The 13,401-nt window shown below is 35.0% G+C and overlaps 1 protein-coding gene across 1 annotated transcript in view; it reads left to right on the top strand.

Annotated features, from left to right (window-relative positions):
* Positions 1-12,639, top strand: part of LOC106457850 (glutamate receptor-like) — a 21,483-nt gene extending 8,844 nt beyond the window's left edge. The window contains exons 3-9 of the mRNA XM_022383915.1: positions 1,586-1,686; positions 1,989-2,076; positions 3,453-3,614; positions 4,871-5,024; positions 6,334-6,551; positions 11,636-11,925; positions 12,408-12,639. Coding sequence (XP_022239623.1) covers positions 1,586-1,686; positions 1,989-2,076; positions 3,453-3,614; positions 4,871-5,024; positions 6,334-6,551; positions 11,636-11,925; positions 12,408-12,639 — 1,245 coding nt within the window. The remainder of the gene's footprint in view (positions 1-1,585; positions 1,687-1,988; positions 2,077-3,452; positions 3,615-4,870; positions 5,025-6,333; positions 6,552-11,635; positions 11,926-12,407) is intronic.
* Positions 12,640-13,401: the final 762 nt, after the last annotated feature.

Below are 13,401 nucleotides of genomic sequence, written 5' to 3'. Positions count from 1 at the left end.
CCTGCCCTAATTAAGTGTTTATATCAACCTTAGATATAGACTTAAAGACGGTAAACATATACTTACAATTCTCCTGCCCTAATTAAGTGTTTATATCAACCTTAGATATAGACTGAAAGACAGCAAACATATACTTACAACTCTCCTGCCCTACTCACATGTTTATATCAACCTTAGAGACTTAATAATAGAAACATATACTAACAACTCTCCTGCCCTAGTTACATGTTTATATCAACCTTAGATATAGACTGAAAGACAGCAAACATATACTTACAACTCTCCTGCCCTACTCACATGTTTATATCAACCTTAGAGACTTAATAATAGAAACATATACTAACAACTCTCATGCCCTACTCACATGTTTATATCAACCTTAGATATAGACTTAAAGACGGTAAATATATGCTTATAACTCTTCTGCCCTACTCACATGTTTATATCAACCTTAGATATATACTTAAAGACAGTAAACATATACTTACAACTCTCCTGCCCTAGTTACATGTTTATATCAACCTTAGATATAGACTTAAAGATAGACACATATACTTACAACTCTCCTGCCCCACTCACATGTTTATATCAACCTTAGATATAGACTTAAAGACGGTAAACATATACTTACAACTCTCCTGCCCTACTCACATGTTTATATCAACCTTAGATATAGACTTAAAGACGGTAAACATATACTTACAACTCTCCTGCCCAACTCACATGTTTATATCAACCTTAGAGACTTAAAGACTAGAAACATATACTTACAGTTCGAAACTTGTGATCAGTGTAGCAACACCTATTCTAAACATAATTTTAGTTTAATTTTATAGCGATCAAACACCTATCTTATTTACAAATTTAAGTAGCAACTACACCCTCTGACCCCCATCCGTTATTATTAATGTAAAACGTAACAGTGTATTATTACAAAAATTGATCGGTATCATAGTTTAGAACTCGGAGGTCTCACAAGTTTATGGTCACGTAGTTTTTGCATGCCGTCACTGACTTGAGCTTAATGTTCAACTTAACACTATTATAACCTTACAGCCGAAAATAAAGTATGGTAACATCTATTAGGAATGCCACTAATTCGAGAAACCTATCCAAGTTTTTGTATAATATTTTGATATAAGCAGAACAACTCTCAGTGATATAATTCATTTATCACTTGTAGAAAAAAGTCAATGTTTATTTGTTTTGAATTTCGCGCAAAGCTACACGAGGGCTATCTGCGCTAGCCGTCCCTAATTTAGCAGTGTAAGACTAGAGGGAAGGCAGCTAGTCATCACCACCCACCGCCAACTCTTGGGTTACTCATTTGCTAACGAATAGTCGGATTGATCGTCACATTATAACACCCCCACGGCCGAAAGAACGAGCATGTTTGGTGGGGCGGGGATTCGAACCCACGACCCTCAGATTGCGAGTCGAGCGCCCTAACCACCTGGCCATGCCGGGCCTAGAAAAGAAGTCAACAAATAAATGGTTTCATTAGGTTTTATAATTGTATTAACAAAGAAAAAAAACATATTATTTATATGTATTTAAATGAAAAGACTATTTTCATTTTGTATAGTGGATGCCGTGGGTTGACTTGAAATACGAAGGAGACAAAATTACCATATCTGGACCGATGGCAAATCTGCTGAACAATCTTGCATTGTCGATAAACTTTAAGTGAGTGTAGACTGATTTCGTAAAAGAACAAATCAATTTTTCTTAGATTCTATCAAAATATGTTCCTTCAAATAATCCTAAATGATGACGTCAGTTATTTAGTAAAACCAGTCTAATAATTTATTCGTGTTGTCACTGGCAAAAAATTATTTCAAGTTAATGGTGAATTAATCTTTCGAAAACTGTGTTTATATAGCTAGATAATCATTCAGATTAATGTTTTATTGGATATTCCGCGTCGTTTCAAATATTTATAATTTCAATAAACATACTATGTTCCTCATCTCTTTCTTGATGTGCAGATACGAACTTTTCATGCCGGCTGATCGTGAATGGGGTATGATAGTGAACAATACATGGACAGGTATGATTGGAATGCTTCATCGAAAAGTAAGTAATAATATACTGTTGTTGTTTTTTCTCTCTCTCTCTGTCGAGGTACGAGTAATACGTAATATGATAAGTTAAATATTCATACACCTGAGTTGATTTAAACCTTGACAGATTTTCACTATTCGACTCCTTCCGTTTCTTTGGTTTGCTCTTTTTGTTTTAGATAGAAAAATTATGATATAATTTACCCCTTTAATTAAAACACTCTCCAATCTTACAGATATCTTTCCCGAAACACTCACTGAGTACAGCGACATCTATACACAAGATCTGTAATACACTATATTTACATCGACCTCTATAGATCATTCTTTCAAACTACTCTCTGAACACAGCAACATTTAGAGGTCATCTTCGTGTACCTTTCTCTAATAAAAATCCAATATTCTCTAGTGAATTCTTTAAAGTATCCTAGTTACTGTGATCCCTAGAAATCTGATCCCGACACAAAATTTTGATTCAAGCCCTTTCTAAAGTTCACCTCCCTAAACCTCTCTCTGAATATATTGATCTCAACGGCTGAGTTTTTCCAAACACTTTCTGATCACGACTATTTATAGATATAACTAACTAGCCACTATCTCCCGTCTATAGATATCACTTTAAACGGCTCTATATTGATAAAACCCTCTAAAGATCGCCTTCTTAAACTATTTTCTAAATACACAGATTAAGATCACTTTCTTACCATGGCCTTATCTAGAGATCACCTTATATCATTTTCTGACCACGGCCATACCCAGAAGTCATCGTTATAAATTACTTTCTAACAAAAACCGTACCCAGAAACCACCTTCTTAAAGCATTGTCCCCCGGTGGGACATACAACTCTAAAATCCGGGATTCGATCCCCGGTGGACACAGCAGATAGCCCAATGTAGCTTTGCTCTTAAACAACGAAATTTAAGTCACATTCTGACCACAGTCATATCTAGAGATCACCTGCTTAAACCGTTTTCTGACCACGGCCGTTTATAGAGATCACCTCTTCATGATAAGTTCTGATTGTAACCATCTTGTCAGATTTCCTTCGTCTTACATTCTCTCATTAGATTACATATCAGATCTCTAAGGTACTTTAAACTAATATAGACAGCTAGAGATATTTCCATAAACCACACCCATCTCTAGAAATATCTTTTCTTAACAAATTTCTGAGCAAATTCATCATTATAGATCATAGTTTAGAAACTGTTTTCCGATACCTAGAGCCTCATAGAGTCCATTTTTAACCATCTTCTTATCACAGCCATCTCTAGAGATAATAGTTTAAAACTATTTTCTTATCACAGCCGTCTTTGAAATCACATTTCTAAAATTGTGTTCATGTGCATAACATATTTAGTACTATAGTCATATATTTCTTACAACAGGAGGCAGATTTGGCTATTGGACCATTTGCCAGGACGTATGACCGTTCCAAAGTGTCCACTTTCACGTCAACAGTGACCACTAACCACCTCACCATCATGGCAGGTCGCATGAAGGATCAAAGCACGAACGTGTTTGGTTACATTCTGACATTCGACTGGCAGGTAATTGGCTGTTGTTGTACAATCTTATGAATGGATTAACAATGATGGTGTAAATAGGAATGTTCGATTTGACAGAGAACATCTGCAAAACTAGCACGACAAGATACAGTGTATGAACATTATGTTGGCTTGTATATAAACACAGTTTTAAAAATCTACATCAGTATTCAAGTATATAATAATTCGAATTTATGTTGACACATGAAGTATTCCAGATAAAACTTTATCCATCTGCTCAAATTTGGTTTAAATAACCCACCCCATCTACTGCTAATGACAACGCATGAAATTTCGTAATCATAGCGTGTAATTACTTTCGACGTTCTTTATCTTTTCATAAGTTTGTTGGATTGCAGTCTAGAAATCAGCTTTATACGGAAAGTCTCCGATATTCAAGTTATCAGAAACGGCTCTTTCCAGTACACGAGTTCTTCTCACAGCCTGACTAACTCGGTTACAGGGTGGAAAGATCTGGTGAGGGGTTCGGTTTGGTGTATTCGTCGATGTCTTGGACATTTCGGTAAAAATAAGTTGTGTAACAGTTATCTGTTGACTTCATAATTGTTTCAAAATTTATTTTCGTGTCTTCGCTATTATGCGCAACGCTACACAATGGGCTAGCTGTGCTCTGCCCACCGCGGGTAACAAAAACCCAATTTTTAGCGTCATAAGTCATCAGACATAACCGCTGAGCCACTGGAGGCAGCTGTTAGAGACCAAATAGATTACTTAGGGCACAAGTAATTTATCGAGCCGTGTTTAATGTTGAGTACTTGAAGTTAATCGAACAGAACTAGTTTTGTGGATAGTTTGTTGAGACGTCTTTCGTTCGTTTCAAGTTACTTTAATTAAAAGTGTTCCGTAGATTATTGGGGATTTGTTAAGTTTTACATGTTTTTGGATATTTATGGAATATTGATATGACTGTCTTACTGTTTCACCCAAGAGTTGGCGGTGGGTGGTGATGACTAGCTCCATTCCCTCCCATCTTACACTGCTAAATTAGGGACGGCTAGCGCAGATAGCCCTCGTGTAGCTTTGCGCGGAATTCAAACCAAACCCAAACCCTTACTGTTTCAAATGCATTGTCGTAAATTATATTTGCTATTGATAACCATGGTAACACTTCATTCATAGCAACTAAGATAACGCTTTACCTTCATTCTTTGTATATTACAGCAATTATCTATAGAACATTTGTAGTCCATGCTGTTGTTTTTATTTAAAAAAGTTTTGAACGATACTTTCTTTTTTAGGTTTGGCTTGGTCTGTTGATTGGCATGATTGTTCTAATTTTGACGTCACTTCTAATTGATGCCATATATGATCGAAAGTACAGAACCTTCCCTACCGCTACGAGGAGGGCAGGCCAACATTTCTGGACGTTTTTTGCTACAGTGTTTTGTGAAGGTAAATATAATGGCGTAGTATTTTTTTCATACATACAATGTTACCTAAGATTGACGAAGCTAGTTTTTCAGTGAATTTTAGTTTAAAAGCGAATTATTTTTAGTCATATATGCCTTTAAAAACCGATTGTAACCTATATAGAAAACAATTGTGTTCGGAAATTGTACGTAAATTGTTTGAAAATGTTTTTTTACTACAACAGGACAATGTTATAAACAAAGTCTCCGAGATTTTTTTTAAAGATCTACCCAATCTTCATAACATAAGAAATATAATAATATTTATTACGACTACCTTGTAATTTGGCAATCTTTTTTATCAATTATAACGTTTTCTATTTCGGTAACTTATTATTGTATCAACTTGGATATGTTACGTCTCCGTTCGTTAGTTAATTTTCCGTAACTTCGTTCCGACGAAACTTTAGCGACACAAGTCCTTTCTTAAATAAAACTGGTTTATTCTTTGTGAATATAACTTTGCGATACACTTAATTTCAACAGTCGCGCTATAACAACGAACGTCTCACGTGCTCAACTTCAACAATACTCAGTTCAATTACACACTCTCCGACTGCAGTTCAATTACTCATCACCTCCCCGTCGCTTCGTGGCCTGTCTTATATATACAAGACTAACACACATCTAGTAAACGCTAGGGCATTCACGAAGGAACAGGATATTTCTAGAAAGAGGTGGCGTGATACTAGTCACGCGACCTCGCTGACGCAACAGATAGTTCTTGTGTGGTTTAGATGGCTACATTAAGGCAGTTACTTCTGTATCGGCAGATATGTGTTCCGTAACATTCACTTGACTTGTGTCGAATAACGCTAGTACGCGAGATTTTCACACGCAACCAGTGGATAATAACTTGATGAACTTGTATTAATCCGCAGCACTGGGACAGCGGTATTGACTTTTTTGTTTGTTACTACAAATTTTCTGTGTATGTACTTTAAGTAATTATTCTTAACTAATTTTTTTTTACTATCCAGATATGTACAGCCATTTTTAGTTAGATGTCTTATTACTGATGTACTTTTGTTTATACCCCTCTATGAGGGTGGGTTAATAAAGAAAAAAAATAACTTGTATGCTCAAATCCGGGGCTCGATTCCCCGTGGTGGACACAGCAGATAGTTCAGTTTGTCTTTGCTCTAAAAAACAAACCATACCACTAGAACCTGATAGAATTTTGTTTTGTTTTTTTATAAATCGCAGAATTTATCCGCCCGTCCTTTTATATATTACTGTATCTCATTTGTCAAGAAAGAATAACTAAGTTCGGATTACTAAACTCTCTCCAGCGTCACCGAACCTGCCGGATAGTACACCTGGTCGATTCTTAGTGGCGGTCTGGTGGCTCGCTATTATCGTCTTGATGAACGCCTTCAGCGGGCACATGAAGGCCAGCATTTTACTGAAGAGGGACGTCAACAAGATCCAGACAATGAAAGACCTGGTAGCACAAGGTGGAATTCAACCTCTAGTGTGGAAAGGAACTGCATACGAAGCCTACCTTAGAGTAAAATAGCCTAATATATTATATTCCTCTCAGTATGAAATTAAATTACTCACCAAAACTGTAGAATTTCATCCCGTTGTGCCCCCAAATACCATCCCCCGTCCAAATCTCTTCCGGTGAATAGGATTTCACAGCCCTGCCAAATACCATCCCCCGTCCAAATCTCTTCCGGTGAATAGGATTTCACAGCCCTGCCAAATACCATCCCCCGTCCAAATCTCTTCCGGTGAATAGGATTTCACAACCCTGCCAAATACCATCCCCCGTCCAAATCTCTTCCGGTGAATAGGATTTCACAGCCCTGCCAAATATCATCCCATATCTAAATTTCACGCCATCGTATCTTTTAGTGTTAGTTCACTATGTGTTCATTTTTGCTAATTTTTTCTTTTCATTTTTCGTTTTGATCAGATATATTTCGTATGTACTATTTTATGTAATATAAATGGCTTATTTCTCTGTATTATTTATGGAATGTGCTATTTCTAAGCCTACCTGAAAAAAAAAAAGATTTATACTAATAGTAACAGTTATAATACTTTACGTGATACTAACACTGAGCATGTAATAAGTAACATTTTCATTTGTAAAATGTTATTTAACGTTCGGTTATTTATTAACAATGAAATTAAATTATCGACTCTTTATCTAATTATAATATAATGTTTAGAATGAAATTATTATATATAATATCGCACTAAGAGAATTAGTATAGTACTGTTACGACAGCGGACGTCACTTGGATCCACTGATCCCCGCCAGGCCCTGTAAAGGCTCGTTTGCTTCATTTCATTTCGATAACTTGTCAAAATCAACTGCCGACTTACTCCTTCTTCAAACTTCAGCCGGCCTCTGCCACGTCTTGGACTTGCCTTCACTACTGCCTACTTGCCCCACCTTCATACGTTTGTGTATGTATATATATATATATGTATATATATTAATTAATTGATTAACTGAATAATTATTCTATTGGTTAATTTATTAATTATTACTATTACCCCTTCGCCCATACGGCTCATTATTCCGCTGACCATAAATTGAAATGTAACCTTATGCAACGAGCACCCTTGATTAGTAATTATTTCTTAGGAGATCATTATTTTTAAATCAAAATAACGGCCAAGAACAAACGCAATCGGGATTGAATAGCAGACAGAGAGATTGAAAATATAGACGGACAATTGAGTCAAGCGCGGTAGTAAGTAATGTGCTTGAATCATTCGTTGAGAATTATAGCGTGTGTTTAAGTGTGGAAATTAAGTGTACTGCAAAGTTGTATTGAAAAAGAATAAACTAGTTTTATTTAAGAAAGGACTTGTATCGCTGAAGTTTCTCGGGAAGAATTTCTACGGGAATTAACAAACGAACAGAGACGTAACAGTACTGATACTGATAGTTGTGTATAATTTAGTACTAGTAGGCTTACTAATTTTTCATATTAGTATTAATATTTTAAACATGCAATTTATACTAGTATATAAATATTTTTTTTTATTGTGTATTATTACTTTTAATATTTACAAGTCAATTAATAGTATGTTACACAGTACTAATGACACTACTAAAACTTTAAAAGACTTAGAAGTTTAGAGTGACAGTAAACGTATGCTTTACTGTAATAATACGTATGACGTTTGATAACATTTCGACATAATTAGTATATACTTAAATAAACTTAAGAAAAGCGCGATTTTCACTGAAATAGAAATACCGTTTAAATGATAATATACTGTTGAATATATACTGTTATCGTCTCTTCACCATAGCAAAGTTATAGTCAACACTAACTCTTGTAACAAAACGAGTGACAAGCATAGTGTACTGCACGTTTGTCAATAGATACTGAGTGAAAGTAGCAATAGTATTTACGAACTAAAATAAGTACACGAGCAAAATTGTCCTCGTGAAAGTAAACACCAAATTTCTATAATACTGTACTAAATATTTTGTATAAGACACATAATTTAGAGGGATGAGATTTCTCAGGCATATTGCCCATGTAACACGCATGCGCATATGTGCTATGGAGATGAGATTTGGACGAGGATGAGATTTGGCGGCACACCGTGAAATCCTTTGCAACTAACCAAATTCTAGGACTCGCATGGTGTAAGAATTAGAGAACACAGAAGCCGGAGCGCCATCTAGCTAAGACAATAGTCAGTTGGCCCCGTGTTTAATATAATTTGGAAACTAAAATGTGTAATTTGAGCTATTTGAATGGTTATTAATTATCATAGGGAACAGTTAGAACAAATGTTCTAAAAATAGAGCGATTTTTACCTTTAAAACCTCCAAGACCATGCAGGGACTTAACTCTCTTGGACCTTCAACAAATTATATCTCACCTTATTAGAATCTGAAATGGCGCTCCTGAACAAAAGTTGCGTTTATGGAAAACAACAACAACATAATGAAGTCTAAGTATCAGAGGTTGATCACTGTTTTACCAAAAACACATAAGCATTAAATTTCACTTTTACAATTAACGAAAGATCATGTTAACTTCACAAGAGATTCATTGTATTTGTACACTACTCCGGATTCCATTAAAGTTAACAGATTTCAAGTGTCAGGCCTTCTAGTGTACCCCACCAAGGACAATAACCTCAAACATATACTTAAGCGCGTTTCTTGGGAATATAAAATAACTTATCCACTAGAATATTTCCTCATGTTGAAATGTCAAAAGACGCTCTGTTGTTTACCGCAGTTAACCATTTTAGTTTGCTATGAATATAACATCCATAAAACTTTCATATTTTGTGAACAAATAGGATGCTTCTACAAAAAGGAAACAAATAATTACTTAATGTAAACTTTTACAACTTTTTCAGCTAAAAGTGTAAATGTTTCTTTACAGACATATATATATATATATATATGTGTGTGTGTGTGTGTGTTTGTTTGTGTGTACGTATGTAGTTTTCTTCTCCACCCTCTGCCCTGCTGCAGGAGGTCTTGGAGGAGATTTTACCGTTTTTTGATCTGATGACCATCTATTACTGTAACCCATTTTGATTGGTTGATAAGGGCAATGCTTCTGAGGAACCTTTACTGGTAACATTCATCTTGGATGGTCACATTATGTATTTCATTATTATTTAAAGAGAAGTGTGACCCTCTCATTAACAGGCCATCATGTTTAGGGATGAGTTCCCATACGAGCCGTTTTTTTTTTGCCCCCAAATAGAGTAAGTAATAAAATAATGAAAAAAAAAGGAAACAGAAAATGGTACACTTAGTACTGCCCTACCTTCCAGCCAGTCAATACGAAGATTTGTGCAACGTGTTTGTCGATATGGATTGTATATTATGGATATTGTATCGAGTTCCGCCACAAATCGATCATTTGCACACAAATGGACTAGATCTGAACATAAAGCACATGCACATACAGCTATAAAGTTTTGCACAGTGTATGTAATGGGGCAAAATATTTACCATATAAGGAAACGATGTGGTACGTACACGTCCCCATGATATGTCATTACGAATACTGAAAAACTGTGAAAATGAATATTCATATATGCTGTGACATCTATGACATCAAATATACTCTGACATTCATAATGTTGTGACATAATATATACTCTGACATTCATAATGCTGTGACATAATATATACTCTGACATTCATAATGCTGTGACACCATGTATACTGTGACATTCATAATGCTGTGACATCATATATACTCTAACATTCATAATGCTGTGACATAATATATACTCTGACATTCATAATGCTATCACATCATATATACTCTGGCATTCATAATGCTGTGACATCGTATATACTGTGACATTCATAATGCTGTGACATAATATATACTCTGGCATTCATAATACTGTAACATCATATATACTCTGACATTCATAATGCTGTGACATAATATATACTCTGACATTCATAATGCTGTGACATCATATATACTGTGACATTCATAATACCATGAACTCATATATACTCTGACAATCATAATACTGTGACATCATATATACTATGACATTCATGATGCTGTGACATCATATATACTCTGACATTCATATATACTCATATATACTCTGACTTTCATAATACTGTAACATCATATATACTCTGACGTTCGTAATACTGTAACATAATATATACTCTGACATTCATAATACTGTGACATCATATATATACTCTGACGTTCGTAATACTGTAGCATCATATATACTCTGACATTCATAATACTGTGACCTCATATATACTCTGACGTTCGTAATACTGTAACATCATATATACTCTGACATTCATAATGCTGTGACCTCATATATACTCTGACATTCATAATACTGTAACATCATATATACTCTGACATTCATAATAATGTGACATCGTATATACTCTGACATTCATAATACTGTGACATCGTTATACTCTGACGTTCACAGTACTGTAACATTGTATATATACTGTATATATATATATATATATATTCTGACATTCATAATACTGTGACATCGTATATATACATATATACTCTGACATTCATAATACTGTAACATCGTATATACTCTGACATTCATAATGAACCATAGTGAACTGCCCCTTCCAGTGGCACAGCGGTATGTCTGCGGACTTACATCGCTAGAAACCGGGTTTCGATACCCGTGGTGGGCAGAGCACAGATAGCCCATTGTGAACATATCTCATAAGTTACTTTACACCCAAACAAAATAGCTCTTATTTTAGTTTGAAACGTGAAAAAAATCCATTGTTATGCTAGAGCAAAAACTGACACCACACAAAAACAAGTGTATATGTGACCGTTCTTTAGTATACGTTAAAAAAAAAGACGAATAACTCCCATTTAAATGCTTGTGAAGCCTACTAACGGACATGGTAGGTTACCAAAGTCTCATTAGTGTGGAAAATAATGTTACACAATCTATAATAAATACGTTTATTAAATACATATAAAAAACCGTTTCTGAAGAATTTAATTTACATTTATGATAGATAATATTTCAAGTTATGTTGAATAAGTTCAATTTATGGAAATCATGCATCGTGTGGTTAGTTATTATAAAGTTTGCTTTTGTTCTTATCTTCAGGACTCGCAGTCCCAAGATGTGGTTGCAGTTTGGAAGATTATACAAAACTATCCAGGCAGCTTACTCACCCAAGAAGAGCTTTACAATAAAGTAAACCTAAGGGCTGTTCTGAGTGGGCAAAAGGTAATAATCAAGGATATCGCAACCATGACCCACGTGATCACAAATCGATGTCACGAGTTTAATGATGGAGAGTTCTACTTCGCTAAGGAAATTTTCTTCAAGCACAACATGGCCATGGCAATGAGGAAGGATCTCGATCCTTGCGTTAAGAAAGAAATAAACAGAAGGTAAGAAAATTGTGTTTACAATTACAGTTGGCTTGAAGAAAAGGATGCTTAAAATTGACCTCAAATATAAAAACAACTTATTGGTCACAATAAATCAAAACTACCAGTCAAATAGTTATGGGGTATAAGATTGTAAGAACCATTGATGTTTCACCCTAACTTTTGATTTAAATTCTGTAAGCGGACAGTAAATATGTGTTAGTTGTCAAGATGTTATTTCAACAGGGTGTGGGTGTGTGGTGGGTATTTTTCCAAAGAAAATGTGCGCCTTTTCTTTTACACAGATATTTAAAGTGATTTACTTTAACTGAAGATATTGGACCTTTTAGACTTCTAAGAAGATTGGGTGATCATTGGAACCCCGTTTTACTACTACCTATACTATTATTATAATTAATTTAATTGTTGGTTCACAGAGGGCGTAACTTGTGTTTCATCTAATATTATTTTGTTTCTTGAAAATTTCAAATATTAATTTGTAGAATTAGATGGCTGGTAGAAGGTGGACTGTTCGAAAAGTGGTTGAAAGAGTCTTATGGAGAACTTGGAAAGTGTAGTGATATTGATCATTCAAAGATGGAAGTGTCTTTTGGACTTCAAGACGTTGGAGCAATTTTTATTCTGTGGTTGATCTTCACCGGCATTTCTACCGCTGCTTTCTTCTTGGAGTTGTGCTGCCACGCAATATCTAAATATTCTGGTATAAAGTATTAAGTATTTAGATGGAATTCTCCAGGTTAACCAAGGTTTGCTACCTAAAGCACAACCAACAAAACATCGTTAAAAGATCTGTCATAATTGCAACTGATCATTACAGTAGCAACAATGAAAAAATTTATAGTGAACGTTTATTCATCACCACATAAATTTGTTTAGTAATTTAGTTAATATATAATTGTACAAATAATCTGGTTTCATTTTAATGTTTTTAGCAGTAACGGCAATACTCGTTATACCTAACACTTAGGTGAGCTGTGTTTACTCTTCTGGTAAATATTGTAGTATTATACTAGATAAAGCATACTTAACTCTACATTATTTACTCCAACAATAAAGCATCTTCGGACTACAATCTACACAAATAGTTGGACTATTCTACCAGCGACATGGTGGGTAGGGGGAGCTACAGCCACTCCTGCGTCATTCAACCCTCTAATACTATTACTCTAATAGTAAGTCCTGAGGCGCCTGAATAATATTACTGAAAAAAACGTTAAGTTTAGCTAGAGTACTTCACAAACGTATTTGTGATATTTTTGAAACGGAAGTGTGTACGGTAATGATAGACTCGGGATGACACAGTTGGAAGACGATGAAGATGCATGATGAGGAAGATGTGGATGTGACATTCAAGCAAGTCATTGAAGTTGCTTTTTCATTCAATGTATCATTTGATGGACACATATCCATCTTTATGGTTTGTCGTAAAAGAACGAAGACAGGATTTCAGTCCACAACGATGCTACAAATGACCAC

The sequence above is a fragment of the Limulus polyphemus genome, unplaced genomic scaffold (assembly GCF_000517525.1).
Source record: "Limulus polyphemus unplaced genomic scaffold, Limulus_polyphemus-2.1.2 Scaffold382, whole genome shotgun sequence".
In the NCBI taxonomy this organism is placed as follows: Eukaryota; Metazoa; Arthropoda; class Merostomata; order Xiphosura; family Limulidae; genus Limulus; species Limulus polyphemus.
Note: the sequence above shows the minus strand (reverse complement) of the source record. Positions and strands in the feature narration are given on the sequence as shown.